This window comes from Ranitomeya variabilis, chromosome 2, assembly GCF_051348905.1.
Source record: "Ranitomeya variabilis isolate aRanVar5 chromosome 2, aRanVar5.hap1, whole genome shotgun sequence".
In the NCBI taxonomy this organism is placed as follows: domain Eukaryota; kingdom Metazoa; phylum Chordata; class Amphibia; order Anura; family Dendrobatidae; genus Ranitomeya; species Ranitomeya variabilis.
Window position 1 is genome coordinate 467574044 of NC_135233.1, and position 13669 is coordinate 467587712.

A 13669-nucleotide genomic window follows, 5' to 3' on the forward strand; every position below is an offset into this window, starting at 1 on the left:
ACCAGCTGGACTGCTATCTGCATCTCTGTGCAAGAAGAAACACGATGAGCACTACCAGAGACATAGGAAACCTCCAATGGGCTGCTGGTGTGGATGTCCGGTCTCCTTGAATGTGGCAAGAGGACCCAACAACCTGTAGAGAGACCTAAGCTCATAGCCCAGTATTATACAGCTTGATTGGCATTCCCAACTGAACACCAGAACTGTCAAGTCCACCAATGCCAGCCTCATATTCTTCCCAGTTTAGAGAAGGTTCACACTATGAAAGTCTGGAGATGCCGTGGTGAATATAATGCTGTGTGCAACAACATCAAGCATGACTGGTTTGGAAGCTAGTCAGGCATGGTCTTGGGGGGGGGACATATCTTTGGAAGGTCACATAAACCTCAATATGACAGCCAACAGTACTGTGACTGCTGTTAGGTACCGGGAGGTAATCCTGGTGCTGTGCTGATTGGGTTTCTCCTGGTGCAAGACAATGCTCAGCCTCCTGTGGCCAGGGTCTGTAGGCAGTAAACTGGAGGCCTACGAATTTGCCACTGAATGGCCTCATGTTCCCCAGACCTGAATCCAATTGAACACCTCTGGAAGCTTATGTATCATCAGTGCATCCAACAACGTCAAGAAGCATCATGGACTGTCCAGCAGCCACCAATGGCCTGATCCCAAGCCCCAGGACACCATCTGCCGTCTTATCAGGAGCATGCCAAGTCAGGAGAGCATGCAGGCTCATGGGGTGCAAACATACTACTGAGGCACATTATTCAACAAAATTCACGTAATTGGATCTTACAGTGTTTTCAATATCTAGCTGTGAATTTCAGGACGATGTGTTACCCAGCCCTCATCTACCCTCTACATTCGTATCTAAGCTGCAGACTTTGTACTTGGCTTTGACTATGTCGGGAGCTCTATCTAAATCCTGATAGAGGATAAAAGCAAAGTGAACCTGGCCTTAACCCGTTGCATTCTCCCACGACTACCATCCCCAGCAGTGAAGGGGTATGAATTTAAGCATCTTTGCCATAAGCAGGTAAGATAGAGACAGACAGGGCAGTAGTTACAAGCAAGAGGTTTTTGAGAAATTCATGCAGACAAAGTTTGATCTTCCACACACATCTGAAAGCACAAAAACCTTCACATTTACACTCAGAAAAACTAACATTATCAGTCAAGACTTAAATGAACGATGCCATAAAATGTTAGTTTTTTTTTCCCAACTCCTTCAGGTATATACGACTATTAATATGTATTAATGCTTCACAAACTTTATCTAGTGGGTGACATATTCAATCTAAAGACTGAGCAAATGCAACATTACCTGTGGGTGAAGGATATTCAGTAGCAGGCAATCATATGGATTTCGCCACATTAATGATCAATCTGGCCATACCCTTACCACTTAGTCTGGCTGTATTAATTCAGGATCGATGCCGGCAATTGTCATGGCACGAAGTCCTTTTTATATACAGGTCTTTTTTTTTTTCTCATGCACCAGCCAAAAGAAACAGACTTACTAGTAAATTAATAAATCTTTCTAGTCCGTTACATTACTCTAACAGTACAATTTAGGTACATAAGTCTTTAAATACAAGAGAGTTAAACTTATATCACAAAACCAGAGTGTTTTTCTTTTTTTTTTCTGGATAGACAGATATGATAGGGCGCCTGAACATAAAATTATCAGCCTTTCCAAATAACAGACTTGAAATATAATTGTCATGCGTCACTACGGCTTTACATGGGAAGTTACTTGCGTGGACGCACAGCAGTATCTTTAAAGCTGTCAGCTTGCCTCCTATACCTTATATTACATAAATAATTGACCTTCACATTATTTTATTTTATTTTTTTAACATATCTCTTTTCCTCCGTTACACAAAAAATGCAATGATTAATTCCCACCAGACTGATGACACTATTTTAGAGCCAGCACAGGTCGGTACAGTCCCTCTCAGTCTCTCTCCGATGCAGAAAGCCGGCCGTGATTGAGCAGATGAGTCCTATATTCACCCGCATGTGTCCGGACGGTAGGTAATATGATGACTGGGGTGCAGGGCAGAAAGCACAAATACCTGGGAGAATGTGTATGGAAAAGTGTAGGGAGGCGTGGAAAGACCCACTATATGGCATATCAAAAGCTGCAAGGTGTCAAACACCAACTCAGAAGAAAAAAAAAGAAAGAAAAAACTTTGGACACTGCAGAATTAACAAATTTGGAATATATATTGCAGAATACTCCAATTACAGAGCTGCTGTAGCAAATCTTCATACAGTAGTAAAATGTCTCTAATATTAATTTTAATCCATTTACATGTGTCATATAATAAAATTAAAATATAAGCTCTGAAAAAATAAATTCTAAAGCGCAAAAATTTCTAACTGCAGTGTGAAAAGTTTATTTTAGCAGCGTGTGTCTAAAACGTGGACAGCATGAAGAAGAGTAGATAGCAAGACGCAGAAACAAACCCGGAAAAGATTGGCTATACCCAGGACAGACACAAGAGACATGAGGCAACTCGGATCCACAGGTCGGAGAATGGGATAAGTTGTCGAAAATATTCACAACCTTGTGATCCTGAAGCTGCCTCCTATCTCCGTGCCGAGTGACAATCACGCTCACGTACACGCGCTCGCTTGTCCTAGCACAGGACACGACACTGAAAGAGAGTGCTCAGGAGACGAGGACAACAGAGAAGAGCCAGCAGTGTAGACAGGGAGAGCAAGAGAAAGTTGGGGAATCCATGCCTACCTTCTTGGAAATCTGAAAGACAGATTTCTAGATAGAGGGATAAGAGGAAAAACAGGAAAAAAACAAAAAAAAAACAAAAACAACAGATAAGTGAGGGGGTAGGAAAATTATAAATTTATGTCTAAACATAATATCACTGAATACTAACCCCTTCACTGCTGGATTGTAGCAGAAGTAGCAATTTTATTTTATTTTTTTTGCACAAAATTAAATCAACTTTATAGGGATTTCTACATTACGGCTGCATCGGTCGTAATGATCGAAGTACATTAATTGGTCTCCTTTACATACAGCCGTACCTGAATGGCGACGCTGGTGTTGGTGGACTTTATGTGTCTCCATGCAGGTAAGGACAGATCATTGCAAAAATTACATAAGGCAGACCAAAGCAAAAAGTATAGATGTGACCAACAGTGCAGATAGTTAGTCTACAAACAATACTGATCAGGTCATTGGCATCTTGAATAATAAGATAAACAGGATACATAAATAGATTTCGCTCAAGGACAGGAAAAATAAGCTATACATAATATATGCTACGGCAATCAGAGCAAAGCCTATAAGTTCCATTCTGCGTCTCACCTGCGCACAAACTTGGATGTGAACTTGCTAAAGATGCTTCCAGTTGCTCCCCGACGACCCTGGCTATTACCAGAAGGAGAAGCTGGTGTGACGCCCCCAAATTGTGAATTCTGCTGGTCCCGAGCTTGGCGAAGCTGTCCGGCATGGAAAGTGCTCCGACTGGATACTCCACGCGGGAAGTTCGTCTTCTCAGGGGCTGCACTACTGATGTTGTGAGCAGAGGGAGAAGCGACAGGGAGTCTCTGAGGGGCTGCACTGTTTGGTGTAGGGAAGGAAAGAAAAAAAAAATTAGAACAAATTTCTCTAAAACATTATTAAAATATAATATAAAAAGAAAACCAAGGAGAAGGAAAATACAGACAAATCTCAATAGGTAACAGGCCCTTAAACGTAAAGTAATTATTTATTACTGTTTGCAAGAAAAGTGACAACAAAAAACTGATCACAGGGTGTCCGGCTGCCAAGACCCCATTTAGTGTATTCTGTGAAGAACCACATAGAAAAAAGAAACATTGCACAGCATCCATTGATTTATGGCACACTTTCTATGCACTGTCACCAATAGATAATGGTCAAAACTGATCTATGTAGTCAGGGTTACTTTATAACAAAGTACAAAATAAAATATTTAAGCTACCGTATTTTTTGGACTATAAGAGGCACTTTGTTCCTCCAAAAATTTGGAGAAAAGGGGTGGTGTTGTCTTATAGACAGGATGTACCGGCTGTGGGAGAGAGGCAGCGGAGGATGAGCGGGTCACAGGAGGCGGTTCCTGAGGCTAACGCCTGTGCCCGCTGTCAAAGAGAAATATTCACTGCTCCCCATGCCCACAATCTCCCCCACCTCTATGCACTGAAGCTGATGCCGAGAGGTGGGAGGGACTATGGGCGTGGGGAGCAGTGAATATTCATTTCTCATAAATAGCAGGCACTGTTAGCCGGAGCCGCCGGCTCCTACAGTGGCTGGGTGATCATGTGTGCCCGCTATTAAAAAGAATGAATATTCACTGTTCTCCAATCCCATGGGCGTCCATAGGGGGCCATGCATTACCAGAATGGGGATGAGGGGGCCATGCATTACCAGAATGGGGATGAGGTGGTCATGCATTACCAGAATGGGGATGAGGGGGCCATGCATTACCAGAATGGGGATGAGGTGGTCATGCATTACCAGAATGGGGATGAGGTGGTCATGCATTACCAGAATATGGATGAGGGGGCCATGCATTACCAGAATGGGGATGAGGGGGCCATGCATTACCAGAATGGGGATGAGGTGGTCATGCATTACCAGAATGGGGATGAGGGGGCCATGCATTACCAGAATGGGGATGAGGTGGTCATGCATTACCAGAATGGGGATGAGGTGGTCATGCATTACCAGAATGGGGATGAGGTGGTCATGCAATACCAGAATATGGATGAGGGGGCCATGCATTACCAGAATGGGGATGAGGGGGCCATGCATTACCAGAATGGGGATGAGGGGGCCATGCATTACCAGAATGGGGATGAGGTGGTCATGCATTACCAGAATGGGGATGAGGTGGTCATGCATTACCAGAATGGGGATGAGGGGGCCATGCATTACCAGAATGGGGATGAGGGGGCCATGCATTACCAGAATGGGGATGAGGGGGCCATGCATTACCAGGATGGGGATGAGGGGGCCATACATACCAGGATGGGAATGAGGGGGCCATACATACCAGGATGGGGATGAGGGGGCCATGCATACCAGGATGGGGATGAGGGGGCCATGCGTACCAGAATGGGGATGAGGGAGCCATGTATACCAGGATGGGGATGAGGGAGCCATGTATACCAGGATGGGGATGAGGGGGCCATGCATACCAGAATGGGAATGAGGGGACCATGCATACCAGAATGGGGATGAGGGGGCCATATATACCAGGATGGGGATGAGTGGGGCATGTATACCAGGATGGGGATGAGGGGGACCATGTATTGTATACCAGGATGGGGTTGAGAAGGACCATGTATACAAGGATGGGGATGAGGAGCCATGTATACCAGGATAGGAATGAGGGGGACCAAGTATACCAGGCTGGGGATGAGGGAGACATGTATACCTGGATGGGGAATATTAGTACAGAATTGACCACATTTTTTGCTTCCATTTTTTTTCAATTTTCCTCCTCTAAAACCTAGGTGTGTCTTATGGTCCCGGTGCATCTTCAATAGTCCGAAAAATACGGTACTTAAAGAAAATAGCTGTTCAACATAAATGCACAAAAAAAAGAGACAAAGTGACAATAAAAACACAACATGTGTTCTTCAACAGGCCAGAAAAGTTTATCCCCTTGAGGACGCAGGGATCTTTATTTTTGCTTTTTCCCTGCTGCTTCCCAAAAACTATCTACCTATAAAATTTCCACTACATTATACAGCTGGAACAGAGGGGTCATTGACAGCTCCTGCCAGCAATTCAGCTGCTCAATGTCAACAGAGCAGCTCTTCCACTTCCTACTGCTCTGTCAACAGGTTGTGACTGCTGACATGATGCTGATTTACTGCCAGCTCCACACAGTTAGTCAGCAGGCTTTTAATCAGCGTGATCTCAGCAGTCACACCTGTCAACAGAGCAGAGTGGAAGAGAAGCTGCTGTTCTGTTGACGCAACATCAGTGGAAGCTGTTGAATTGCTGGCAAGAGCAGTCTGTGAATGCTCTGTGCTGGCAGAGGTTGGCGCCATGCACAACAGGCAGGCAGTTAGCAATTTTCTGCTTTTTTAATTTTAGTTTGTTATTTTTTTTTTTTTTTTTTAACTACAGGCCTTAAAATGTAGAACTGGATAAACCCTTTAAGTTTGTCAGTGGGGCGAGTTCCTGTTCCTACATAGTACTGACACTGTGCAATCAGTGTTGACATTGTCAGATTGTGAAGACAATGAGAACATCAGCAAATTCTATTAAAAAAAAAAACACTAATCACCTCTTTTATTCCATGCTGCCGAATGAGCCCAGGTCTACCTGGGGATATGGTCTTCCCAGGACAAGCATGTTACTGCTGCAGTCATTCAGTGGTCACATGCCATACTTACCGGCATTATAGCCCAGTACTAGATGTTTTTTTTTTTAAACAAGCCGTATAGCCCCCTACAGAGCAAAATGTTTCCCACTAGACCCAATGCCCAGTCTTACACTTGCCTTGATCTATGTGAATCAGTGCCCTCCAAAGAAGGTGTAGCTTTTGAGGGGTGCACAGAGGTGGACATAGATTTCTGATGAGTACGAATCCGAGCTGATGTGGCTGGGGCAGAGGCGGTGGAGGCACGGGAACCAGGTGTGGAGAAGCTGGATGGAGCAGGGTGTAAATGAACATACAAAACAGGATATGGATGTACAAACTAACACAACGGTGCAAGCAAGGAAGGGAAGACATGAGATTGAAGGTACACATTATGACTTTATGCGCTATTTTGCCAATGGTAAATGATCACAATACACAAGAGACCGACAAATAATCTGAAAACTTATGTGTTGGAAGACACATATGGATGTATCAGTTATACAGGCATCTAGGAACTTCTAGAGCAAGGATGCTTAATCTGGTTTTCTCTATAACATCAATGTTGCCAATGATAAGATACAGAAGCATATTACTATACTATAATAAAAACTAAACGTTAACCGTGAAGAATTCATTTTTTTATTTAAAAAAGCGCCCTTTTGAAATTAGGAAGTGTTTTCTTAATTTGTTTAGGACCAGAGAATAAGCAAGTTTCCATCAAATTCACGAAACCCCCTTTCATGTAATTTAACAAACTAAGAGAAACAGGCGAAAAAGTTACAAAAAATCTATATTCAGAAACAAAATATCTGAAGTGTACTTCCAATTAAATTCTTAATGTCAGACTGGGTTAGAGAAATTATTCGGTGGTAGGTCATGTTCACACGATCAGTATTTGGTCAGTGTTTTACATCAGTATTTGTAAGCAAAAACCAGGAGTGCGTGAAAAATACAGAAGTGGTGACGGGTTTCTATTATACTTTTCCTCTGATTGTTCCACACTCCTGGTTTTGGTTTACAAATAGTGATGCAAAATACTGATAGTGTGAACCTGGCCGTACTCACAGACGATAGTTTACAATACATACGAAATGCCTCTTACCTATCCTTGCCATTCTGAACTGATCCAGGACCCAGGTTGGCTCTCTCTAGCATTGGAGAATTGCGGCTGCGATTGGTACCAGTGGATAGTACACTGTTCTATATAGGTAAAAGTTATACAAAAGTCAACTTTCTTTTTTTTGTAACTAGATGGTAATTTCATACAAGATATGCAGTTAAACAGTATAACATATACAAGATGGCAAAAAGACTTGTTGAGGAGGACCACGGAATTACAAAGATTTATACACACTACAAGAACAAAGTAATTTAGTAATCAACTCATAGTCCATGAGCCAAGAACCAAATTTGACGATATCGGTACCAAGCGGAGTGACTAATTCTCTTTGGTATTTTTAGGTAGATGCATGTCTGTAGTTTATTTTTTGATATGATAGCCCTTACATATACGTAGCTTATTAACCCCTTCAGCCCTAGGCCTATTTGTACCCAAGTGCCTAAGCCAATCTGACCTGTGCCACTTCATGGGCTAATAACTTTGGAACGCTTTCACCTATCCAAGCCATTCTGAGATTGTTTTCTCGTGACATATTGTACTTCACGTCAGTGCTAAATGGGAGTCAATATATTTTACCTTTCTATATAAAAAAATGCTAAATATTCGGAAATTTTGGAAAAATCGGCAATTTTTTAACTTTGAAATTCTCTGCTTTTTACAAAAATACTGATACCCCCCATAATAGTTATTAATTTACACTCCCCACATGTTTACTTCATATTGGCATCATTTTGAAAATGAAACCTTATTGTTTTACGACGTAATAGGGCTTATAGTTTTATGCGCAATTTTTCACATTTACAGCAAAACCCACTTTTCAAAGGACCAAGTCACTTCTGAAGTCACTTTAAGGGGCTTACATAACAGAAACCACCCATAAATTACCCCATTTTGCAAACTACACCCCTCAAGCTGTTCAAAACTCATTTTTAAAAACTGTTAACCCTTTAGGTGTTCCACAGGAATTTTAGCATGAGCCAAGAACCAAATATGACGATATCGGTACCACCCGGAGTGACTAGATGTAGTATTTGTAACAAAATTTAATCCAAGTTATGTAAATACACACTGAACATGTCATGTGCATATATATATATATATATATATATATATATATATATATATATATATATATATATATATATATATATATGTTACTCCATAATATCTTCAACATCGGACTCTGAATCTGACTGTTGTTCTACTGGCTCGTCTTCAGTACCCTTGTTCTGGCATGTCTGTAATCTGCACATGTCTGTGCACTTCAGGCCATTGCTGAGGCAAGTACACTGAGGAAGTTCACATGACCGCACACACTTGCAGGACAGTAGCTGTATAATAGCTTCTGGTGCTGGTGCCCCTTGCATCCACTTGACAACAAGCTTTCCGTCGTTATCTATCATCCAACCGCAGTCTGTTGGGTTTGCAACCCATGGCTGGCTCTGCAGACTTCTCCTCCAGATCGCAGCCTGGTAGTTTGCACGCAGTGCATGCATGAAAAGGCAGTCCTGGCAAGGAGGGAGTTGACTTGACTCTACCACTCCACGTCTGGCACAGAACAGCTGATAACGGAGCCTGTTTACCTCAGTTGTTTGGGTAGTTGGCAGGTACATGTGGCAGGTGATTTCCTGTAACTTCTCAAAAAGTTCGGTAGACACTTCCCATGAACGACCAACTTCCTGAAAGGCATCCTGGTATGTCTTGTTCATCTTCAACTGCTTGAGTGTCGTCATCTTCCCACGGCCAGCGAATGCACTGACGGTGTCACAGCCTGTAAATGCATGCATACCAATCAATGAATCACATACGCTGCCTCCCAATGTTCGGCTCAGAGTGGTGATATCCAGGAATCTTGTCCGGTTCTGTGTACCGCATTTCTGGAACAGGTGGGATGGGATTTTGTGGCACATGCCCAGACACAGGACCATGACATCAGTATCCTCCGAAGTGATGATGACCGACTTGTAACCAGATTCTGCTGCATGAAGAGCATGGAGAAGGAGGCGTGTGTCTGCTTCTTCTTGATTTGACTTAAGGTCAGCAGCCTCTTCCCACTGTTCTTTGGTGATCTTAAAGCAGAGCTGCTCACATGTGACATACAGCTCCTTCTCCTCAAGCTTCTCCCTGTGGTGTTTCGCCTTCCATTCTTCTACCAGAAACTTTATGAGACTTGCCTTGTTGGAGGAACTACTTAGAAGCTTTTTCCACTGCTGGATGTTGTGCCCATGTTGAATGTTCTTGAAATGGATCCCTGTGCCTTCATATCTGTTGACTCTTTCTGTATCTTTGATGGATGTCTCCTTGTAGACGTCAAAGACAATATCAATGCGCTTGCTCTTAGCACCCTCATGGATAGCGCGACTCATTGCTGTGCCTGCTAGCTGGCCAAATGTTGCATTGTTTCCCTTCAGTTTCTGAACCAGGCTCATCCCATCAATGATGGTTGCAGAGGGCTCGGGGATCACTTCTGCAGGACGAGCATTCCTCTCCAACTCCCTTGCGAGGGCAGCCTTGTTGGTCTTGCGGATAGACCCATCACCATTGGCAAGTGCCCATGGCAATGGACCCAGGGGATGAGTCAAGACATCACTCATTTGTAGCTTTCTGTTCTCAGCTACAAGTATCATCTGGCCAAATAGGTTTCTGTCAGCCTTCAAAATTACCTCCTTGCCAAGACCTTGTCTGCGTGTCTTCATTTGGATGTTAGAGAACGTTTTAAGTTTGTTCTTCGTCATCTTGTCATGAAACAATGTAGTTGGCTTATCGGTACCCAAACGCTCATCCTTGAATGTTTGATATGCATCCTCTCCTATACTGTATGCCCCTTGAAGGTCTTTGGCTACATCTGGTGGTGCTACAGTCGCTGTTGACAAACTGATAAGTTCACCATTATGCTCTTTGTTGAAGGGGTTCACCCAACCTGTCTCCAGCAGTTGAACGAAAGATTGGACATCGGCTTCATCTCTTCTAATCCTAGACACCTGTAGGTCTGAATGGCTGAAGTCAGTATATTGTTGGCCTACCAGGGCCCTCAGCTGCCTCAAGTACATACTGCGGTACTCTGATGTCAGGTAGAACCTGGAAACAGCTCCAACTTTGAGGCTGAAGCCTTTTGTGCCCCCTGGTGTCTGGGTGTCTTTGTTGATTGTCTCTTCAATGGTCTGGTCCACAGGAATTCGTCCAAAAGGATTCTTGCTACCGATCTGGACCGAAAAGCCACCTTGCATGAAGTATTCATGGACCTCTGGGTGTTCTATGGGCAGCCGAGACATTGTGGCATAGTAATAGGTTAGGTATCGGGCATAGTTGACCTTGTCATAGGCAAAACACCATGGTATCATCTGTCGGATTGCTCCTAGGTGAAGCATCCAGTTGCCTTCTCTTGAAGCTCGAACCAGGGCCAGCATGGTCTCGACCATGTCCAAGTATGACATCCAGAATGCTGAGAGTTGTTCATTTCTGAGGGTCTCAAGATAAACTTGAAAGAGCTTCAGGGTAAGTGTGCAAGATTCATTATCCAAGAGCTTTTCGAAGGATCCCTGCGACACACTGATGCGAAAGTTTGTGATGTTCTTCAGTGTTTCATCCAGATGGTGAAGGTCCCTTGCATGGTTTTCTTCTAGCCATGGAAGGAAGTTTTTCCATGCAAGCCTCATAAGTGCTTCATAGACCAGCTTGTGTAGTCTCACTGCTCTGTTGTACCTCCGGCCGTCCATCACTCCAGACACTGATCCTTCAGCGATTACACCGGATTCAACACACAGATCTCTAAGGCCTGCATCCTGAAATCTGTTCCCTATGATAGAGAGGAGATTACAGATTGTGTGGAAGACACCCATTCTAATTATAATGTTCTTGAACTTCTCCTGTTTCCAGATAACCTCGGCAGCTTTGGCATAGAGTGCTTGATCAAACACACACACAATTCTGTTAAGCTTCAGGGTCTGCATGATGGCATGTGTTTGCTCCAAGACTTCATTCACAGTGGACATGGCTGTTGCAGGAGCATTGATAGTGGGCAGGTAGCTTACAGTGTCCTGGGCCACTACAATGTCGCTGCGGATTTTTATGTTGAACCCAGTCCAACTGCTGGTGGTCTGATCCTCATGGTCTGACATTCTAGCCAGAAGCCAGATATGGTTTTTGGTTTTTGAATCCTGGACCTCCTTGGTAGTGTTAACATTCGAAGTCTCAATCCTGGGTGGCTCTCCCCGCTGCCCAACATTGTATATCGGTAGCATTAATTCTGTCAGAGTTATGCTTCTTTTCTTCGACTTGGTTACATCTGGCAGGACTTTCTTTGTCACAGAGCATGCAACATTGGACTGAACAGCAATGCCATTGACTCTATGAGATGTACCTGCTCCACTTAGTGTCTCCTCAAGTCTGTCAATGTTATCCCAGGCCAGGGTTGTGAACACACCTGGGTAGATACTTGCTGGCATTGGGATGTCATCCTTTGAACATTCCAACTTCTGGATACAAAGGGCTGTATCGATCTCCTCAGCCATTGAATATGACACACAGTGGCCAAGACGATTCAGAGTTCGAATCAGTTCTGTATTGCCGGTCAAAGACTTAACTGCAAAGGATAGCAGTACGTGCTTTGGTGTACACAGAACGTGTATGTGTCAGTGTGTGTGCGTGTGTTGGGGCACCTCAGGGTGTCTTCAAATGTGACATAGCCCCCTAGATTTCTTCCAGTAAAATTTGCACTCCAAAAGTCATTTGGCGCTCCTTCCCTTCCGAGGCCTGCCGTTCCCCAATACTGCAGTGTACGACAACATATCGGGTGTTGTTGTGTTCGGGAGAGATTGGTGAACAAATAGTGGGGTGCATTTTTTGCTGGTACACCTCTTAAAAATAAAAAAATGAGCCTAAAATGACACCTTCATGTAAAAAATGCACTTTTTCCATTTTCTCAACCAAGTGTTTCCAACTACTGTGAAACACTGGTTGGGTCAAAGTGGTCACTATACCCCCTAAAAGATTCCTTGGGGGTGTAGTTTCCAAAATAGGGTCACTTTTTGGGGTTTCCACTGTGGGGGTACCTCAGGCAGCCTTCAAATGTGACATGGCCCCCTAGATTTCTTCCAGTGAATCCGCCACCCAAAAACCACATAGCGCTCCTTCCGTGTTGAGCTGTGCTGTGTGCCCATACTTTAGTTTACGAGTACATGTGGGGTGTTTCTATAAACTGCAGAATTAGGGTAACCAAGTTTGGGTTTGCCGTTAACCCTTGCTAGGTTGCAGGTAAAATTGGATTACAATGTAATATCTGGAAAAAAAATGAAATTTTGAAATTTCGCCTTCATTCTGCTAAAATTCCTGTGGAACACCTAAAGGGTTAACAGTTTTTAAAAATGAGTTTTGAACAGCTTGAGGGGTGTAGTTTGCAAAATGGGGTAATTTATGGGTGGTTTCTGTTATGTAAGCCCCTTAAAGTGACTTCAGAAGTGACTTGGTCCTTTGAAAAGTGGGTTTTGCTGTAAATGTGAAAAATTGCGCATAAAACTATAAGCCCTATTACGTCGTAAAACAATAAGGTTTCATTTTCAAAATGATGCCAATATGAAGTAAACATGTGGGGAGTGTAAATTAATAACTATTATGGGGGGTATCAGTATTTTTGTAAAAAGCAGAGAATTTCAAAGTTAAAAAATTGCCGATTTTTCCAAAATTTCCGAATATTTAGCATTTTTTTATATAGAAAGGTAAAATATATTGACTCCCATTTAGCACTGACGTGAAGTACAATATGTCACGAGAAAACAATCTCAGAATGGCTTGGATAGGTGAAAGCGTTCCAAAGTTATTAGCCCATGAAGTGGCACAGGTCAGATTGGCTTAGGCACTTGGGTACAAATAGGCCTAGGGCTGAAGGGGTTAATAAGCTACGTATATGTAAGGGCTATCATATCAAAAAATAAACTACAGACATGCATCTACCTAAAAATACCAAAGAAAATTAGTCACTCCGGGTGGTACCGATATCTGGCCCGGCTCATGGACTATCAGTGAGTGTGGTTTCTTAGGGCCTGGTAAAAGTGGGTTTTATAACCAGCTCAGCTACTAAAATATGTTGATACAGGCATCACATCTAGGTACCTTAACCCCTTCCCGACCTGTGACACAGCGTATGCGTCATGAAAGTCGGTGCCAATCCGACCTGTGACGCATATGC

At 43.3% G+C, this 13669-nt stretch overlaps 1 protein-coding gene across 18 annotated transcripts in view; it reads right to left on the bottom strand.

Moving 5' to 3' along the window:
- Positions 1–13669, bottom strand: part of MARK2 (microtubule affinity regulating kinase 2) — a 164552-nt gene that overhangs the window by 10779 nt on the left and 140104 nt on the right. For 6 of the 18 annotated variants that reach the window (XM_077287631.1, XM_077287629.1, XM_077287639.1 and 3 more), the window contains 2 exons: positions 7468–7565; positions 3335–3589 (listed from right to left, as the gene is read on the bottom strand). In XM_077287631.1, coding sequence (XP_077143746.1) covers positions 3335–3589; positions 7468–7565 — 353 coding nt within the window. Of the gene's footprint in view, positions 1–2752; positions 2780–3334; positions 3590–6502; positions 6650–7467; positions 7566–13669 lie in introns of all 18 variants that reach the window. The other 12 variants (XM_077287623.1, XM_077287622.1, XM_077287632.1 and 9 more) reach the window with 3 other exon arrangements.